Genomic DNA, 19,580 nt, shown 5'->3' on the forward strand with positions numbered 1-19,580 from the left:
AGAGGGAGAGAGAGAGCACGCGCAGGGAATCAAAACCAGTGAGCCTTTGGTGCATGGGCTGACACTAACCACTGAGTACACTGGCCAGGGCAAGTTTTACTGATATTTTTAAAAAGTAGTTACGAATTCTGAACACTTTAAAACACTGTTATTGAAACTAACATTTCAATAGTAATTGAAGTAAATGCCAAAATAAATAATAATGGTACTAAAATGAGTATTTTAGCATTAAATGAAATAAATACAGAAAATAGTTTTGTAATAGAAACTGTGTATATTTATTCCATACACTCCTGTAGGTTTGATATATTTTACAATAAAAAAAGAAATTAATTAAAAAATGAACTGCATAAACTATGCTTTAGATTTGAGTATTTAAAGAGAACTTTTATGAATTTAGTTGTTTTAGAAGTATATGGAATAAATATTTTAAAAATTTGTCATCTTTCTGGAAATATTTTATATAAAGCTTTATACATGATCTGTTCTTTAGAAATTTGTAGCAAAAAAACAAAACAAAAACCTTAAGTGTGACTTATCAAAGAACCACATAGTGAAATTATTTTAGAAATTAACCAGATTTTTTTTGTTTTTTTCTTAAAAAGGTGGCCACTTTTGAAAAGGATAGCCTCTCTGTTGAACTTAGGGCATTTGCTAACAGCAAAGAGTTCATGCTCTTGCATCCCACAGGGTTTTATCACTAGTTAGTAATATACATCTTGTTCAGTGGAATTTGTAGATTTGTAACACAAAGGATTTCTATATCTTAATGTATCATAATTTATTGACAAGGATAGAGAGAATTGGATAATAACATACTTATTTTTAAAAATATGTATTTTTATTGATTTCAGAGAGGAAGGGAGAGGGAGAGAGAGATAGAAACATTAATGATGATGAGAGAGAATCATTGATTAGCTGCCTTCTGCATACCCCACACCAGGGATTGAGCCTACAACCTGGGCACATTCCCTGACCAGGAATAGAACCATGACCTCCTGGTTCATAGGTTGCCGCTCAACCATTGAGCTACGTAGGCTAGGCAACATACTTATTTTTTATAGCCACCTCTGTTACTTTTTAGATAATGAACAGTATGGACTTAGGTCAGTGGTCAGCAAACTCATTAGTCAACAGAGCCAAATATCAACAGTACAAAGATTGAAATTTCTTTTGAGAGCCAAATTTTTTAAACTTAAACTATATAGGTAGATACATTGTTATTAACTTAATTAGGGTACTCCTAAGCTGGCCTTTGCTAAAAACGTCCTCAATCTGATTGAGGTACGTTAGCTGAGGTTGACCCCTTCCAACTCTCCCATCCATCCACATTCGTCTTATATACTTGTTTCGTCTATTCTTAAATTGATGACAAAAATACCTGTAGGATTTGCAGCTGGTTGGAAAAATACAGGTAACTTTATCCTTCTAGTAGGAACTTTTGTCACCCCCGCGCGCACGCGATTTGCGGACGCGACTAGCACTCACCACTGCACAATGAGACTGCTGACTGACTGGCTCACTCAACTCATGCATGAATCGCATGTGCCTCCCCCCGCGCTGTGTATCCCGCGGCCTGCCTGTGCTGCGTCTCCCGTCGCCCAACCGACCGACGTCCCCCACTTCTTCTAAAGCCACTTCTTCAAAATAAACTCGCTTATGGTTGGGGGTCACCACAACATGAGGAACTGTACTAAAGGGTCGCAGCGTTATCTTCAAAATAGACTCACCCAGGCTGAAAAATCAACTTCTGCACATGGGCCACGAAGTTTCAGTCGCACTGTATGTGCGCGCCTGCACGTGGTATTTTGTGGAAAAGCCACATTCAAGGGGCCAAAGAGCCGAATGTGGCTCGCGAGCTGCGGTTTGCCGACCACTGACTTAGGTGATGCTGTCCTTTTTGATCTTGGCTGATTTTAACAAAGCATTCGAAAATATTTTCTTATTTCTTTTTCTGCTTTTAATTTGTAGTTTCTTTTTCCTGGAATGCGCTTCTTTCTTATATGTAGGTGTCTATATTCTACCTATATTTTAGGACCCAGTTTAAAATTTATCTGCTTACCCATAGCTATCATACTCAGTGGTGAAAGATTGAAAGCTTTTCCTCTAAGAGCTACATAAGGATGCCTGCTCTTGCCACTTCTATTCAGCATAGAATTCAGCAAATTTTCTCTATCCAAATTCTCTCTATCTAGCCAGAGCAATTATGCAAGAAAAGAAATGAAATATACCCAAATCTGAAAGTGTCTACTGAGCACAAAAGATTCAGGAGGTTTTGGCTAGAAATAAATGATAAAGATTTATTTAACCGTCTTTGGATTTGCAAATTGGGAAGGCAACTAGGCAGTATCCTGAGTGTTCCAAAGAAAAAAGGAAAGCTTAAAGTTTTTTATGGTAAAAGCCACATTCTTGAGAAGAAATCAGCACTGCATTGTTAGCCCTTGGATTAGTTCAAAATGATAATCAGTCATATGTCAGGTGATCCGGATGATGGATGTCAGGTGGTCTGGCTACATGAACATTCTTTTTAAGTTGTTCAAAGGGTTATCAGAGGTTTATCGGTAGGAATTACGTATCTGTGTATCTACAGGCACAACTGAAAAGTTAAAAAGTTTAACTTCTTAGGCTAGTTAAAGCAAGAATGGAATTGTTTTGTCATGGCTCAGACTACTTAATTTTAATAATTTAGCAGCTTGACTGTGATGACTCAGTTTTATTTCTTCAGTCTTTCCTCAAGTAGAAGAAGTAAAATTGTCTCTGCAGATCATGCAATCTTATAGGTAAGAAACACACAAAACTTTCAGAACTAATAAATTCAGTAAAACTTAGGGTACAAAATCAGCATGCAAAAATCAATTGGGTTTTTATACACTAACAATGAATAATCTGAAAGGAAATTAAGAAAACAGTACCATTTATAATAGCATCAAAATTAATAAAATACTTGAATAAATGACCAGGAAGGTGAAAGACTTATCTATCATAAACTGCAAAACACTTGAAAAAAAAAAGGACACAAATAAATGGAAAAGACATCCATGTTCATAGATTGAAAAAGACTTAATATTGTTAAGATCTTCATACTACCCAAAGTTATCTACAGAATCAATGTAATTTAAAATCCCAATGAGATTTTTTTGCAGAATAGAAAAAAATCAGTTCTAAAATTCATATGGTTCCCCAAGGGACACTGAATAGCAAAAATAATCTTGAAAAAAGAACATAGTTGGAGAACTCACTCTTTCTGATGTCAAACTTATAACAAAGTTACAGTATGGTACACAACAGAAAACCCAGAATAAACCCTCACATATGTGATCAAATGATTTTGAACAAAGTAGCAATAAATCAAAGATCTAAATGTAATAGCTAAAGTTATAAAACTCATAGAAGAAAATATAAGGGAAAAGTTTCATGGCATTAGACTTGGCAGTGATTTCTTTTATTTGATTCCAACAGCATAGCCCACAAAAGAAAATAAACTTTAAATAAATAAATTTAAAACTTTTATGAATTAAAGGACACTATACTATATTGAAAATGCAACCAACAGAATGGGAGAAAATATTTGCAAGTCATATATCTGAATAGGGAGTAGCATCCAGAATATATAAATAATTCCCACAACTCAACCAAAAAAAACCAACCTATTAAGAAGTGGGCAAGGGCCGAAACCGGTTTGGCTCAGTGGATAGAGCGTCGGCTTGCGGACTGAAAGGTCCCGGGTTCGATTCCGGTCAAGGGCATGTACCTGGGTTGCGGGCACATCTCCCAGTGGGAGATGTGCAGGAGGCAGCTGATCGATGTTCCTCTCTCATCGATGTTTCTAACTCTCTATCTCTCTCCTTTCCTCTCTGTGAAAAATCAATAAAAATATATTTAAAAAAAAAAAAAAAAAAAAGAAGTGGGCAAGGGACTTGCATAGACATTTCTTCAAAGAAGATATACAAATGGCCAATAAGTACATGAAAAGATGTCCAAGATCGCTACTCATTACTGAAATGCAAATCAAAATGACAGTGAGACCATTGGGGTGGCTGTAAGAAAAACAGAAAGTAACAAGTGTTGACAAGGATGTGGAGAAATTGGAACCCTTGTGCATAGTTGGTGGGAATATAAAATGGTACAGACACTGCAAAAAACAGTATGGCAGTTCCTCAAAAATTAACCATAGAATTATTGTGTAAGATCTGGCAACTCAACTTCTGATATATAAACAAAAGAATTCAAAGCAGGGTTTTGAAGAGGTATTTGTACATCTGTATCCATAGCATTATTCACAACTAGAGGCCCGATGCACAAAAATTTGTGCACTCTGGGGGGTCTCTCAGCCCAGCCTGCACCCTCTTGCAGTTTGGGACCTCTCGGGGGATGTCTGACTGATGGCTTAAGCCCACTCCCTGGGGGGATTTGGCCTAAGCTGGCAGTCAGACATCCCTCTGGCAGCCCGGGAACCCTCGGGATGTTTGACTAACGGTGGACATCCTTAGTGCTGCTGAGCGGCGCTCCCGTTGTGGAAGCGCACTGACCACCAGGGGGCAGCTCCTGGTTGAGCATCTGCCCCCTGGTGGTCAGTGCGCATCATAGTGACCAGTTGTCCCCAGTCATTTGGCCATTAAGTTCAATTTGCATATTACCCTTTTATTATATACGATAGCCAGGAGGTAAAAGCAACTCATGCCCATTGACAGATGAATGGATAAGCACACTGGTATGCATGTACAATGAAATACTATTCAGCCTTAAAAAGGAAGAAAATTCTGACAAATGCTATAATATGGAAGGACCTTGAGGACATGGTAAGTTAACCCAGTCACAAAAAGAAAGGAATTAATGTATGATTCCACTTATATATGAGGCACTCAGAGTAGTCATGTGCCACATAATGATGAAGCACATTTTAAACGATTTTCCCATAAGATTATAATGGAGCTGAATTAAAAAAAACTTTTTTTCAGAAAGAGGAAGGGGGAGGGAAAGAGAGAAAGATAGAAATATCAATGATGAGTGAGAGTAATTGATCCGCCTGCCTCCTGCATGCCCCCTACTGGGGAATGAGCCCAAAACCCAGGCCTGTACCCTGACTGGGAATCGAACCATGACTTCCTGGTTCATAGGTCGATGTTTAACCATTGATCCACACCATCTGGCTGAGTTTTCTATAAGAAATAGGAGGGTATGTGGTTCAGGAGGAATTCTTTTTTTTCTCTGACAGTAGCAATATTTGTGGGATTTGGGAATAGATTTCCTCTCAGAGCACCTCAATTTTGAGTGCACAGATTATATTCCAATCACCACTGACCTGTTTCAGCACAGAGGAGCCCTGTCCCACCAGCACTACATATTCAGAGGGTGCCACAGCCCTTCCAGATCTAGCATGATGGTCTTCAGAGTACACTGCCATAAACTTAGTTGAGGACCTAAGATCCTGTTCAAGGGCACAGGTCCCCAGGAGCCACCTTAACAAGTATTAAGGGCTACTACCACTTCAGTAAAAGCTTTCCCTGACAGTGTGGAGCCTGCTTGTCTCTGTGTTATAATGATATGAAGCATAGATAAGTTTTATTTTTTACCATCAATTTAATGCTAGAGAGAGATCTTCCTGCCAGATAGAATCAATGGAACCAAAAACAACTTTCCAAAGTCAAAGTAATTTAATCCCCAGTTCTATATCTTCTTCATGTTAAACACCCCATCCCTTTTTAAAATGAATACCACATAAGTTCCTTAATCTGACCATTGCTCCAAAATGCAATAGCCAAAACCAAACTGCCATGACAATCCCCTGTATTCCTCTATGTCTCCATCTTGATTTCTTATTCCTACTGATCTTCAGGTTAACTTCCCTCCCTCCTTTGACAGTCACTATTACGGTGTGATCTAAACCTTGCCCAGCCAGTTTCTCCTCGATATTTCCATTCACTTCTGCCCACATCCCTATTCATGGAGCAGTGTTGACAGCTTCAGTGTTCTGTTTATGAGCCTGTTGAAAGGAAGGAGGGACAGGGCTTGTGGAACAGTGCTTATAAAGTTACTAGAGGCCCGGTGCAGGAATTCATGCACCAGTGAGGTCCGTCGGCCTGGCCTGTGGGATTGGGCTGAAACCAGCTCTCTGACATCCCCTGAGGGGTCCTGGATTGTGAGAGTGTGCAGGCCAGGCCGACGGACCCCACCAGTGCACTGGGGTCAGGGAGGGACGTGGAAGGTTGGCCAGTGGGGAGGGACCGCGGAAGGGCTCCAGGGTGTTTCCAGTCCATCTCTCTCAGTCCCGATCAGCCAGACCTCAGCAGCAAGCTCACCTATCGGTTGGAGCGTCTTCCCCCGGTGGTCAGTGAACATCATAGCGACTGGTCAACTGGTCGGTTGCCTGCCCCCTGGTGGTCAGTGCACGTTATCATGAGCAGTTGAGCGGCCTTAGCATATCATTAGCATATTGTGCTTTGGTTGAATGGCTGACCGGACACTTAGCATATTAGGCTTTTATTATGTAGGATGTCCTAGGCCTTCACATTTGCTCATCACTCATATACTTACCCAGAGTAACTCTCAATTCTGCAGGCTCCATTCATGGTAAGTACCCTATACAGGTGTACCATTTTTTATCTTTCACACTGTATTTTTATTGTACATTTTCTACTTTAAGATATGTTTTGATACATAATGCTTACCACTGTGTTGTAATTGCTGGAAGCATTCACACAGTTACTGCTGTACAGGTTTGTAGCCTGTGAGCAATAGTCTGTACCATAGAGCCTAGGTGTATAGTATAGTAGGCTACATCATCTAAGTTTGTGTAGGTGCACTCTATGATGTTTGTACAGTGATGAAGTCACCTAATGACACATTCCTCAGAATGTACCTCTATCTTCAAACAATACATGAGTGTAGTAAAAATTACAGACAGAAAGTAGAATGGTGTTTGCCAGGGCCTGAAGGGAGGAGAGCACGAGGAGTTATTTTTTAATGGGTACAAAGTTTCAGTTTTACAAGATGAAAAGAATTGTGGAGATGGATAGTCGTTATGGCTACACAGCAGTATGAATGTACTTGTCACTGAACTGTACTCTTGAAAATGGTTAAGATGGTAAATTTTATGTTATGTGTATTTCATTACAATTTAAAAATGACATTGTAAGGATTAGTAAAAACTCTACAGGTTAAAAATTTTTTAAAAAGGGGGAAACAAATCTTGGGCATCTGTTGATGTAACTAATCAACTTCAGTAAATGCCATGTTTAGAAATATCTCTGTTTTATTTTAGCTTTATATTTGGAATTATATGTCCCTTTAATTTTTACTTTACAAAAGAGCACATGACTTTGAATAATAGCAAATTTAATCTTTTTATTTTAGAGTTTTAATGAATTAAAAGGTAGCTTTACACACCCTACAATAGAACTCTAACCTTGACTTTAAAACCTTTTTTTTAGCACATTCATTAAAACCCTGCGATAGTGGGACAAGTGAGATCCAAAAATTTTAATAGCATAAAGTACAGTGTAAGGTTTGTGAAAATGTTATTTAGTTGTACTATCAGAAAAAAGCACAAAAGTAGAGATGGTGAAGAATTATACCTAAGTGACACTTAACTGAGGGGAGAACGTCCCAAATGATCTTGTTTGTGTTGGTTCATTTCCTATCTTACTCTCTGAAGGACTTTTAGCTTGTTGCTGTTTTGAGCACAAGAGCAAGGTAGAGGACGGGAAGCAGTTACATTGTATTCAAATTTGTGTATCATCCCTCTTTATTCAGTGATATTATGCTTGTTGGCTTATTAGAAACAGTAGAGGCCCGGTGCACAAATGCCCTCGGGCGGGGCTGGGGGGGGTCCCTCAGCCCGGCCTGTGCCCTCTCACAGTCTGGGACCCCTTGGGGAATGTTCACCTGCTGGCTTAGGCCCGCTCCCCGGGGGATCGGGCCTAAGCTGGTAGTCAGACATCCCTCTGGCAGCCCGAGAGCCCTTGGGGGATGTCCACTTGCCAGCGGGGAGCAGGCCTAAACTGGAGTCGGACATCCTTAGTGCTGCTGAAGAGGTGGGAGTGGCTCCCACCACCACCGCTGTATTGGCAGCCATCAGCCTGGCTTGTGGCTGAGCAGAGCTCCCCCTGTGGGAGCGCACTGACCACCAGGGGGCAGCTCCTGCATTGAGCGTCTGCCCCCTGGTGGTCAGTGTGTGTCATAGTGACCAGTCATTCCCAGTCCTTCTGCTGTTAGGGTCAATTTGCATATTACCTTTTTATTGTATAGGATGGTATAAAAGAACCCCTTTGATTTTTCAGAGATGGGGTGTTGTTCCCAAAGATTTAAGTTGAATTTGTTGCATTTAAAGAAGTTTCAGCTCTGCTAATTTGGGTTCTCTGAGAAATAGCCACCCAAATGGGATTAAACCAAGTACTCATTAGAGGTAATACCTGGGAGAGGAAATGGAGAGGGAGCCAGAGGCAGAAAAAGCTGTAAGACCACAAGCCAGGTCTGACCTTGATGGAGGAAGAGAGGGAGGAAGGAAGGAAGATTGAGTAGGTTGCAGGGAAATTTTAAGGAGAGTTTGGCAAGGCTTTTGGGGAGACCTTGAGCCAAATTCACTTGTCAGAAGAGTCCTTGGACTCCCTGAACCAGATCTGTCTTTTAATCCCTGCCTTTCTCAGTCATTATGTGGGAACAACTGCAGCCCTGTCAGCTCTGCTTCCTGTGGTTAGAAATTTGAGAGGCACATTCTCATAGTTTCACCATCATCTTCTTACGTTATTTTTTATTTTTTATGTGGAATCTATTATGACCTGCTAAGTCATTGCCTTTAAGAAACATGGCTCTATTGATTAAGAGCTTTTGTGTATTCATTTATAACCATACTTGGAGAAATTGAAGAGTTGTATTATTTTTGTCTTGTCATATATTTGGTGCTTATTGATTTAAATTATAAATGCAAAAGAGGGCAGGGAACTACCCGCCCGCCCCCTCTAAGCCTTGTAGTTATTGCTAATGACAATGGTGGTAGAGTAGAGGAGAATGTCATGGGAAGAGAAGTAAAAAAATATGCAATAGGATATTGGAAGGAGCACCTGGATAGATTTTGAAGTAACTAAGAGCTTAATTTAGAATTTAATTAAAGTTTTAATTAAAAGTTAAGATAGCAAGTGAGTTTCTTAAATATACAAGTTTGCATCTGTCTTTTAAAAAAGCAAAACCACGAGAAAACATGCAAATAATTAATAAGTTGACTTTTTAAAACTTAAAATATTTCTCAATTTACTTTGGAGGTCGATGTTGTTGATCCTGAGTTGTAAATTCATTTCTTGGTTCCATGAAACTTAAACACAAAGAAAATTTCTACAGTCCCATATGAATCAAAGACTGAGAAAAGTCATTTGTGTTAGATCTTAAAAATGTCTTTGGCAGTACTTCAGTATTCAGAAGTGTTGGAGAAACTTTGGCAGCAAAGCAGAGCCATAGAGTAAGACCAAACTAGGACAGCAAAGTCATTATTCTGCTTTTTAGTGAAGAAAGTATTTTTTTAAACAGTTGTGACCTTTGGTGTTATACCAAAAATACCTTATTGGGACTTCATTTGGATGCAAGGCTGTGTCAAAGTATTTAGAAACACAGGATTGAATATTAAGTAGTGACTTCTGAAAAAATTATAACATTTTAAATGCATAAATAGTTATTTTTATGCCAGTTTTAACTTTTTTGTTGTTTTCTTAAAAAATACCAGCTTTAATTTAAAATGTTTTTCATGTGTCCCCAAATGAATATGGTAAAATAACTTTAAACACCTTACAAATTTAAAAAATAATTTTAAAGGATGCAGAAAATAAGAACTTTCTTAAATTTAAATATGAGACGATAAAATGGGAGATATATTTCACAGAAACTGTGGTTAGAATGAATGTGTTGGAAAAAGAACTGAAGGAATAAGTAAGGCAATGAAATGGATAGTGTGTGTGTGTGTGTGTGTGTATATATATATATACATATATATATATTTTATATGTTTTAAACATATTTTTATTTATTTATTTAATTTATTTCAGAGAGGAAAAGAGAGAGATAGAGATAGAAACATCTGTGATGAGAGGGAATCATCGATTGGCTGCCTCCCACAAGCCCCGCACTGGGGATTGAGCCAGAACCTGGGCATGCACCCTGACCGGGAATCGAACTTTGACCCCTGTTCCATAGCTGAGCCATGCTGGGTGGGCCCAGGATAATATTTGACCAGGTGTCTGGGCAGCATGGCCTAGCCAAATTGACACATAACATTATATCACAGTCAGTTTTAGTGGAGTTTGAAACTATTTATTAAAAATGTAAAGATGCAGTGTTTTCTGATTAGTTTGTAAAAATCACAGCCTGACATCATGGACATTTAGTAGCATATTTTAACATAGACCTTTCCACATTGGTGGGTAAGGTTGATAAAGGAATTGGAAAATGCAGTCAGCAGTGAACTTTTTCCCTCAGCTCTTTTTATTTTTGTGAAGTGTCATTTGTTTCCCAGCTGTGACAATCACTAGAAACTAAATGTCACCGTTTAAAGCCAAGGCCTTTGGATTGCTTTCCTTTAAGTATTAAACCAAGATTTTAGAAATAATGAGTCATAGTCAAGTCATTGCTCTCACTAAAATTGTTGTTAGTATTTTAAAAAGTCATGGCCGAGAGGCTTTTGTTTGTTAAATAAGTAAAAATAATGTTTAAAATAAAGTTTAAAAATAATGTTTACCTCATTTTTTGTGGATTTCATAATTTCATAATTTAATAGTACAGTGTATATAAATTAGAAATCCTATATAATAAAACCCTAATATGCAAATTGACTGAACAGCGGAATGACTGGTTGCTATGACACACACTGACCATCAGGGGGCAGACACTCAATACAGGAGCTGCTCTGTGGTGGTCAGTCCCTCCCACAGGGGGAGCGCTGCCCAGCCAAAAGCCAGGCTCATGGCTGGCAAGTGTAGTGGTGGTGGCGGAAGCCTCTCCCGCCTCCATGGCAGCGCTAAGGACCCCTTGGGGGATGTGCACCTCTCTGGCATAACCCGGCAGGTGGACATCCCCCAAGGGGTTCTGGACTGCGAGAGGGTGCCAGCCGGGCTGAGGCCCCTCCCTACCCCCCCAGTGCACGAATGTTGTGCACCAGACCTCTAGTCCTATCTAATGAAGCGGGAATATGCAAATTGACCGGCACACCATCACAAAGATGGCAAGGCCTACAGTGGACGTGGGGTTTCCGTAACACAAGATGGCTGCAGCCACAGTGGAGGCTGATTTCCCGTAACGAGCCTTAACGAGCAATCAGCAGGAACCTGAGGCTGTGTGATGCTGGGCCAGGGCAGGGGACCTGAGGCTGCACCCCCTGCCTGGTGGGGCTTGACAGGGGACCTCAGGCTGCGCACCCCGTCCCAGTGACAGGCCGGGGATCTGAGGGTGCGCTGGGGGACCTGAAGCTGCGGCCCCTGCCCGGTGTGCACCAGGGGACCTGAGGCTGTGCCCTCTATCTGTAGGGCTTGGCAGGGGACCTGATGCTGTGTCCCCGCACCCTGTGGGGCTTGACGGGGGCCCTGCGGCTGCGCCCCCTACCCTATGAGGCTTGACGGGAGTCCTGAGACTGCACCCCCTGCCTGGCGCCAGGTCAGGGGACCTGAGGCTGCGGCGCCCCCCCCCCCCGCCCCCCCGCCCGGCAGGGCTTGATAAGGGTGGGGCCAGCCGGGTCTGGATCTCGCTCAATGGGGGTGGGGCCGGCTGGGTCTTTGGATCTTGCATGATTTTGAGCTGCTGCAGGTAGGCAGGGACTTGACTCTGGGTCCCATGGCGTGCCCCAGACTCTGAGAGGAGGAAGCTTTTCATATACATTTTACTAATTTTCTTTAATCTCTAACACTTCTATTATAGAGAAAGGGCAAATAGCAATTTTTTTTTAAAATATATTTTATTAAATTTTTACAGAGAGGAAGGGAGAGAGATAGAGAGTTAGAAACATCGATGAGAGAGAAACATCGATCAGCCGCCTCCTGCACACTCCCCGCTGGGGATGTGCCCGCAACCAAGGTACATGCCCTTGACCGGAATCGAACCTGGGACCTTTCAGTCCGCAGGCCGACGCTCTATCCACTGAGCCAAACCGGTTTTGGTACAAATAGCAATTTTAAAATATTTTCTCTAATTAATCCCCTTTAAAGTGCATGAATTTCATGCACCGGGCTACTAGTATACTTATAGTAGAAGTATTTGTTCATATTTTTTACTGATAGGGGAGAGGGTTGTAATAAATTTGGAAATTTCAGAAGATAGAGAAGTATAATATAAAATTTGCTGAGGAAGATATGGAAGTTCATAGGTAAATAACTAATGTGATTAAACCATGGGTAATTTAGGAAAGAAACCTAGAATATAGAAAAAAAATGGTATTTTAATTTGTTATCAGCATTGTAGACTTGAGCTATGGGTGAGGGAGACAGCATCAAGTTATTAATTTGGAGATTGTTATTAAGGGATAGGAAATGATGGTTTCTTAGGCAACGGGTAGCAAGAAACTGAACCTTTTTGGAAAAATGAAGGATGATTATTTCAACTTCAGACTATTCTTTTTCTTGCACTGTTTTTTTGTTGGGGGTTTTTAAATTTGAAAGACATTTCCAAATTAAGTTTACTGAACAGTGCATCTTCTTGCTATTTTCAAGTCTACTTAGAAAGCCAAATGATACTGACAAAATTGTATGAAAGAATAGAATTAGAGTGGTAATACCAAACTATAATAGGCAGATAAATTGTATCGCTGCTGTTTAGAGAGTATTTACTTTTACCAGTGGAATTTTAAAATGATTTAAGGAAATAAGATAGGGAAAGAGATAAAAAGCAAAGACTTGGAAATTCATATGTAAATAACAAATGTGATTAAACCATGGGTAATTTAGGAAAGAAACCTAGAATATAGGTAGAAATGATATTTTAATCTGTTATAAGCATTGTAGACTTGAGCTATTGGTGAGGGAGATAGCACCAAGTTATTAATTAGGAGATTATTATCAAGGGATAGGAAATGATGGTTTCTTAGGCAACGGGTAGAAGGAAATATTTTTTGAGAATTGGAAGAGCCTTGTAAGATTTATTCGTACAGTATTAGTATTGTGTGTATTGCATTTCAGAACATTTAATGACATCGCTATAATCCTGTTGAGGTCGGTGATGGGACTCCCATATTAAGATGGAAAAAGTTCAAACAGCCTTGGTAACTTGCTCAAGGTCAGACATCTGATAAGTGTAGAGCCCAGAATATGAACCCAGATAATATTTGATTCTGGTCAGCCAGTTTTCATTGAGTGCCTGCTGTGGTACCAGGCAAGCCATGGTGCTAATACCTTGGTAACTCAGAGTTGAGTAATACATGGTTCTTGCCCTCAATATAGTATATCAAATGAAAAAGATAGGAATTTTTAGGGAGCCTTGGGACCCAGATAAAGGCCACTTATCCCAATCTGTGAGTTTAGGGCCATTTTCTGGAGGATAAAGTATCTGAACTGAATCTCAACAGAGGAATAAAAGTGCAAAAAGGTGACTAGGGGAGGGTGTTGCAGCTAGGGAGAACCACATGTGTAAAGGCCTTTAGCATAAAGTAGCATGATTCATGCTGAGGAACCTATTTCTGTGTAGGACTTAAAGGATGTGGTGGGTGCGGACCCGCAGAAGAGCCTAGGATTTTTTTCCCCTCTTTTACTTCTTTGCTTCTCTGGATGAATATTAGAAGCTAGTTAAAGCATTTGTGGATAAAATTAGACTTTTTACTGTGCTTTTACCTTTTCTAGGATCAGTTCGACAGCTTAGACAAGCATACACAATGGGGAATTGACTTCTTGGAAAGATATGCCAAATTTGTTAAAGAGAGGATAGAAATTGAACAGAACTATGCGAAACAATTGAGGTAAGTTAAAATTTTTTTCAATTCTCAGAAGTGAAATTACATGTGAAAATAGTTGGGTGTGCCCTGGCTGATGTGGTTCAAGTGGTTAGAGTGTTGGCCCACTCACCGAAGTGTCACAGATTTGAATCCCGTTCAAGGACACGTCGCTGGGTTGTATGTTCGGTCCCAGTTGGGGCATGTGTTGGAGGCAACCAATTGATGTCTCTCTCATATTCATGTTTCTCTCTCTCTCTTCCATCCCCACTCCCTCCCTTACTTCCACTCTCTCTAAAAATCAATGGAAAAAATATCCTCAGGTGAGGATTAACAAAAAATAAATAAACAAAATAAAAATAGTTGGGTATTAGGTAAATGTGATATACTAGAAGTTAAATTCTGTTTTTCATTGAAGTAGATTGAATTAGGTAACTGGCTTGTTTTAATTACCGATTTAATTAAATCATAAGTAGCTTCATTCCGAAAGATACTTAAAATCCTAAAGTCAGGAAGCAAAATGCCAGTAAAAAGAAAAATTCCTGGTATAAATTCTGTACTTTACAGTTTTATTCCTTTGTAGTTTTTTGCTTTAGTAATCTTTCTAAAGCATTGAAGATTTCTTCGGTTTCTCATTTTTTTTTAAGTTTTTATGACTTGGAAATTGAATGTGCTTAGCTGAGTTTCTTTCTGTCAAAAATCATATATATTACTGATTTTGGAATATGTGCCAGAAGATAAAAGTTTTAAAGGGAAAATTTTAGTCTTAAAACAAATGGAATTAATTTCAAGATTTTGTTGTAGCAGAAGATCATTGTTGGACCACAATTTGACAAGTAGTTTTGCTGGAACTTTTAAGAGAAATGGTACTTGAAGCCTGAAGACTAGACACAAATCAGTACAAGGTTCTAGGGATGGGGTTAGGATTCTTTATATTTCAACTGACAGAAAATCCAACCTAAACAGGCACACAGACTAAAAATTCCAGGCATGTTTTATTCTGGGGTCAGATGTGTCCAGGTTCCAGTTTTGGATTCTACCTCCCCTTTGCTGCCTTTATCCTCAGGTTCCACTCAGTAGTACCATTCCTTTTGCCCTCTTAGCTCTAGATTTCATATCTTTATATCCTTACATCCTGGTGAGGAATAATTGTTTTTTCTCTATTGTGCATTTGGGGAAGGAGAGAGGATAGGGGAGGGGGAAGGAATAAATGAAGGAAGGGAGAAGAGGGTAATAGAAGGAAAGCAGAGTGCGAGCTTGTATTAGTTTCTTTTTTCCAGAAGTCCCAGCAAGGGTTTCTCCTTTTGTCATGCTAACCCTGTGTAGGTTACATGCTTATCCTGAACAATTCACGGGGGTGAGAATAATTAGAATGATTTGTAGCTAATGATAGGGGAGGGCTAGTTACTCAAGAGAAATTTAAGGTAGTGGATAGCAGAAGGAAGGGATTGATAGTTGCATGAGAAACCACATGATAAACTACAATAGTAGTGGTTTATACAATCAACTGACTAGGTTTAGGGATGAAATTAGACATGTATGATGAATAGATTATTAATAACTAGTGACCTGGTGCATGGATTTGTGCATATTGAAAGGAAATTAATTAGAAGGTGGCCACGGGGGGCGGGACTGGGAGAGACTGGCCGGACATGCCCTGGAGCCAGCTGCACCTGGGGTAGTGCTGTGGCTTGAAGGGCGTCTGTGGGGTCCCTCTGGCAGGTGGGTCCCTCAGCCTGGCCTGTGGGGGTTGGGCCGAAACCGGCTCTCTGACATCCCCTGAGGGGTTCTGGAGTGCGAGAGGGCACTCTGTAAAGTTGCTGTTGTTCAGGGTGTGGAACGCAAACGCAAGTGTGCAGTAAACCAGATTTGAGGCCGACAGTGCCCAGCAACAACATAACCCACAGCCGAAGGTGGAATTGTGCGACCCTGTGAGGAATTGGGCTCCCTCTTCTCTGGTTTCAGGGTGCGTACCCTAGGACTGGTGCTGCCAAGTCACTGCAGCTCGGCAGCTCCTGTGTTGAGCATCTTCCCCCCGGTGGTCAGTGTGCGTCATAGAGACTGGTCAGATGGTAGGAGGGACACTTAGCATATTAGCCTTTTATATACGTAGGTGTTTTTATAATGATGCACATACTGTTAGGACATTTACTGAAAGAGTGGCATCTTGTTAATTTCTTCATCCATTTGCTTCCTCTTTTTTTTTTAAAAGCAGGTATTTCCCATTTGAGAATATAAACAGAGAGCCTATTAGCATACTAATAGTAATAGTGATGATATTTCACCTGTCCAGAAGTTACACTCTTGGAACTTTACCCCTCAAGACTCTAGAAGCATTAAGGACCTCTGAAAAGTTAAAATAGCAATCAATATTGTATTCACATGTGAATAAAAATTTTTCCTCATTTAATTTTAAATAGATCTCAATTCTAGCACAGTAAGTTCTTTGGATTCCAACTTTTCCAATAGAAGTGAAGAGAAGAAATACTTTAGGCAATACAGTGATGGCAGTGTGAAATGACGATAAAAAAGATTAAAATATTATTAAAACAGATTAAAAAGAGTTTCCAGTCTAAAGTACCTGTCAGTAAGGGAATGATGAAAAATATTGTGGAATATGCAGTTTAAATAAATCAGGTATACTAGTATATTTAAACTTAAAGGCTATTTACTAGTAATCTATTAGTGTAAAAAGCAAGTTGTAAAACTGAATGTATAGCAAATCTGCTTGCTTATTCTAGTTTTTGAATACAAATTATGTGTAAAATTTGTATGTATTCTCAAGAAGTACAGAAGGATACACCCAAGTTGTTTTATAGCAGTTACCCCCTGGGGAATTGGAGGGGGGATGGTAAGGGAAGGAACTTTTTTTATTTACACTTTTGAATTACTGAAGTTTTTAAAACAATTGTGTGTTATATTTTTGTAGTTTAAAACATTTGTTTTTAAGCAAAGAATGTGGTATACTTCAATAGAGAATCTTACAACAAATTATAAAATAAAAAATGGGTAATTTAGAAGGTACAATTTCAGCAGTCTGGAATATTTAACTGTCCAGGATAACTCAGGCTTCAGGGTTTCAGGATGGCCAAGCTTTTATCAAACTAACAGGACTCTAATCAAATGACAGACTTGTTTGCCTTTCTCTTGGTTTTGTGACTGATAACAATCATTATAATTTTCATTTACTTGCAAAAAAAAATTTGAACACCACTTCACTGAAGCAAAGGTGGCTAGAATCTGCAATTATATGAGAAATATAATTTTGCAGTGAGAAAGTAGAGTTTATTATGCACAGATGCTCTAGATCAGTGCTTTGCACTTTTTTTTTTCTTTGTCCGAAGGGAAGAGGTTTGCCTTGTTTATTTCCTCTTCTTTAATGGAAAAAATTCTTTTGGTTAACTCCCTCCTGTTTATTCTATGCAGAGGACAATTTCTTTCATAGTAGGCAGCTTTTTTTCCTCCTAAATAATAACTATATACAGAATGTTAAACATTTACATTTTAAACATACAAGGTGGGGCAAAAGGTTTACAATTGTGAGTATGAGAAACTCAGAGTTTATTCTTTTTTTTTTTTAATTAAATCTTTATTGTTCAGATTATTATAGTTGTTCCTCTTTTTTTCCCCCATAGCTCTCCTTCACCCAGTTCCCACCCCACCCTCTGCCCTTACCCCTCCCACTGTCCTCATCCATAGATGTACGATTTTTGTCCAGTCTCTTCCTGCACCCCCCACACCCCTTTCCCCCCAAGAATTGTCAGTCCACTCCCTTTTCATGCCCCTGGTTCTATTATATTCACCAGTTTACTCTGTTCATCAGATTTTTTATTCACTTGATTTTTAGATCACTTGTTGATAGATATGTATTTGCTGTTCATAATTTTTATCTTTACCTTTTTCTTTTTCCTCTTCTTAAAGAATACCTTTCAGCATTTCATATAATGCTGGTTTGGTGCTGATGAACTCCTTTAGCTTTTTCTTATCTGTGAAGCTCTTTATCTGACCTTCAATTCTGAATGGTAGCTTTGCTGGATAAAGTAATCTTGGTTGTAGGTTCTTGCTATTCATCACTTTGAATATTTCTTGCCACTCTCTTCTGGCCTGCATAGTTCCTGTTGAGAAATCAGCTGACAGTCGTATGGGTACTCCCTTGTAGGTAACTGACTGTCTTTCTCTTGTTGCTTGTAAGATTCTCTCTTTGTCTTTTGCTCTTGGCATTTCAATTATGATGTGTCTTGGTGTGGTCCTCTTTGGATTCCTTTTGTTTGGGGTTCTCTGCGCTTCCTGGACTTGTAAGTCTATTTCTTTCACCAGGTAGGGGAAGTTTTCTGTCATTATTTCTTCAAATAGGTTTTCAATATCTTGCCCTCTCTCTTCTTCTGGTACCCCTATAATTCGGATGTTGTTATGCTTGAAGTTGTCCCAGAGGCTCCTTACACTATCTTCATATTTTTGGATTCTTTTTTCTTTTTTCTTTTCCGGTTGGGTATTTTTTGTTTCTTTGTATTTCAAATCTTTGACTTGATTCTTGGGATCCTCTTGTCTGCTGTTGGATCTCTGTATATTATTCTTTATTTCAGTCAGTGTGTGCTTAATTTCTAGTTAGTATTTTTTCATATCCTCCAGGGTCTCACTAAATTTATCGGTGGTTTCCAGAAATTTCTTGAAAAACCTTATAACTGTGGTTTTGAACTCTATATCCAGTCGTTTGCTTTCCTCAATTTCTGTCATTTGTGACCTGTTTCTTTGTCTCCGCATTTTTTATGCTTCCCTGTGTTGGTAGAGTGGCTTTGTGTGCTAGGTGTCCTATAGGGCCCAGTGGCTCAGCCTCCCCAATTACCTGAGGTGGACACTCTTGGTGCACCCCTTTGTGGGCTTTGTGCACAGTCTTTTTGTAGTCTTGTTGTAGTTAAGCCTTGATTGTTGTAGTTATCACTGGGAGGAATTGACCTCCAGGCCAATTGGCTGTGAGAATCAGCTGTGTCTGCAGTGGGAGAACTTCTGTGCTGAAGACACCCTTCTGGGGCAAGACTTGCTTCAGTGGGGCTTTGGTGCCCACTGAGTCTGCCCCCTGAGTGTGTCCCTTATGGATCTGAGGAGTTGTAATCTGGATGGTCCCACTCTGATCACTGGGTACACTGGCTCTTGGATCTCTAAGGAGGTGCTAATTTAGCCTCTGCCTGAAGCTGCCCAGCAGGAGCTATAGAGAACTTTGCAGATTCCTTTTCTTTGTTTGGGGTTTGGAGGTGCCCAGATGAGGCCCAGCTGTGAAGCAATGCAAGCTGCTGTGGGGTCTTTGGCCTTCTCTTGGAAGTTCTGGGTCTGTCTGGCCCAGCTGCAATTTGTTAGGTAATTTTCAGATTGCAAAGGGCATTCATATGCAAAAGCCTCTGCTGCAGCCTGGGTGGGGCGGGGTCTCAGGGAATCAACAGGGCGGAGCAAACAGCTATGGCTGATCCTCAGCCCTGCCCTAAGGGGCTCCCATGTCTCAGTGTCCCGGTAATTGCTGCAAGCACCTCTGAGGGAAAGCCACCCTCAAGTTCCGAGTTCTGCCTGCTGCCAGACAGTCCAGTTTCTCCCCATCTGAGTCCTGGGTCCCCAGAGACTTCCCGGGACTGGAGTTCAGAGCAGTCGGGAGCTTGTGACTCCCTCCTGATTCAAAAAGACAGCTGCGATTCAAAAAGAC

At 40.1% G+C, this 19,580-nt stretch overlaps 1 protein-coding gene across 7 annotated transcripts in view; it reads left to right on the forward strand.

Annotated features, from left to right (window-relative positions):
- The window catches only part of FNBP1L (formin binding protein 1 like), a 113,034-nt gene that overhangs the window by 38,372 nt on the left and 55,082 nt on the right, over positions 1-19,580 (forward strand). For 2 of the 7 annotated variants that reach the window (XM_036351969.1, XM_036351968.1), the window contains exon 2: positions 13,803-13,918. The exons of 1 other annotated variant lie outside the window; for it this stretch is intronic. In XM_036351969.1, coding sequence (XP_036207862.1) covers positions 13,803-13,918 — 116 coding nt within the window. Of the gene's footprint in view, positions 1-4,653; positions 4,800-13,802; positions 13,919-19,580 lie in introns of those variants that run through there. 4 more of the 7 variants (XM_036351973.1, XM_036351970.1, XM_036351967.1 and 1 more) reach the window with 4 other exon arrangements.

Source organism: Myotis myotis, unplaced genomic scaffold (genome assembly GCF_014108235.1).
Source record: "Myotis myotis isolate mMyoMyo1 unplaced genomic scaffold, mMyoMyo1.p scaffold_m19_p_2, whole genome shotgun sequence".
Lineage (NCBI taxonomy): Eukaryota > Metazoa > Chordata > Mammalia > Chiroptera > Vespertilionidae > Myotis > Myotis myotis.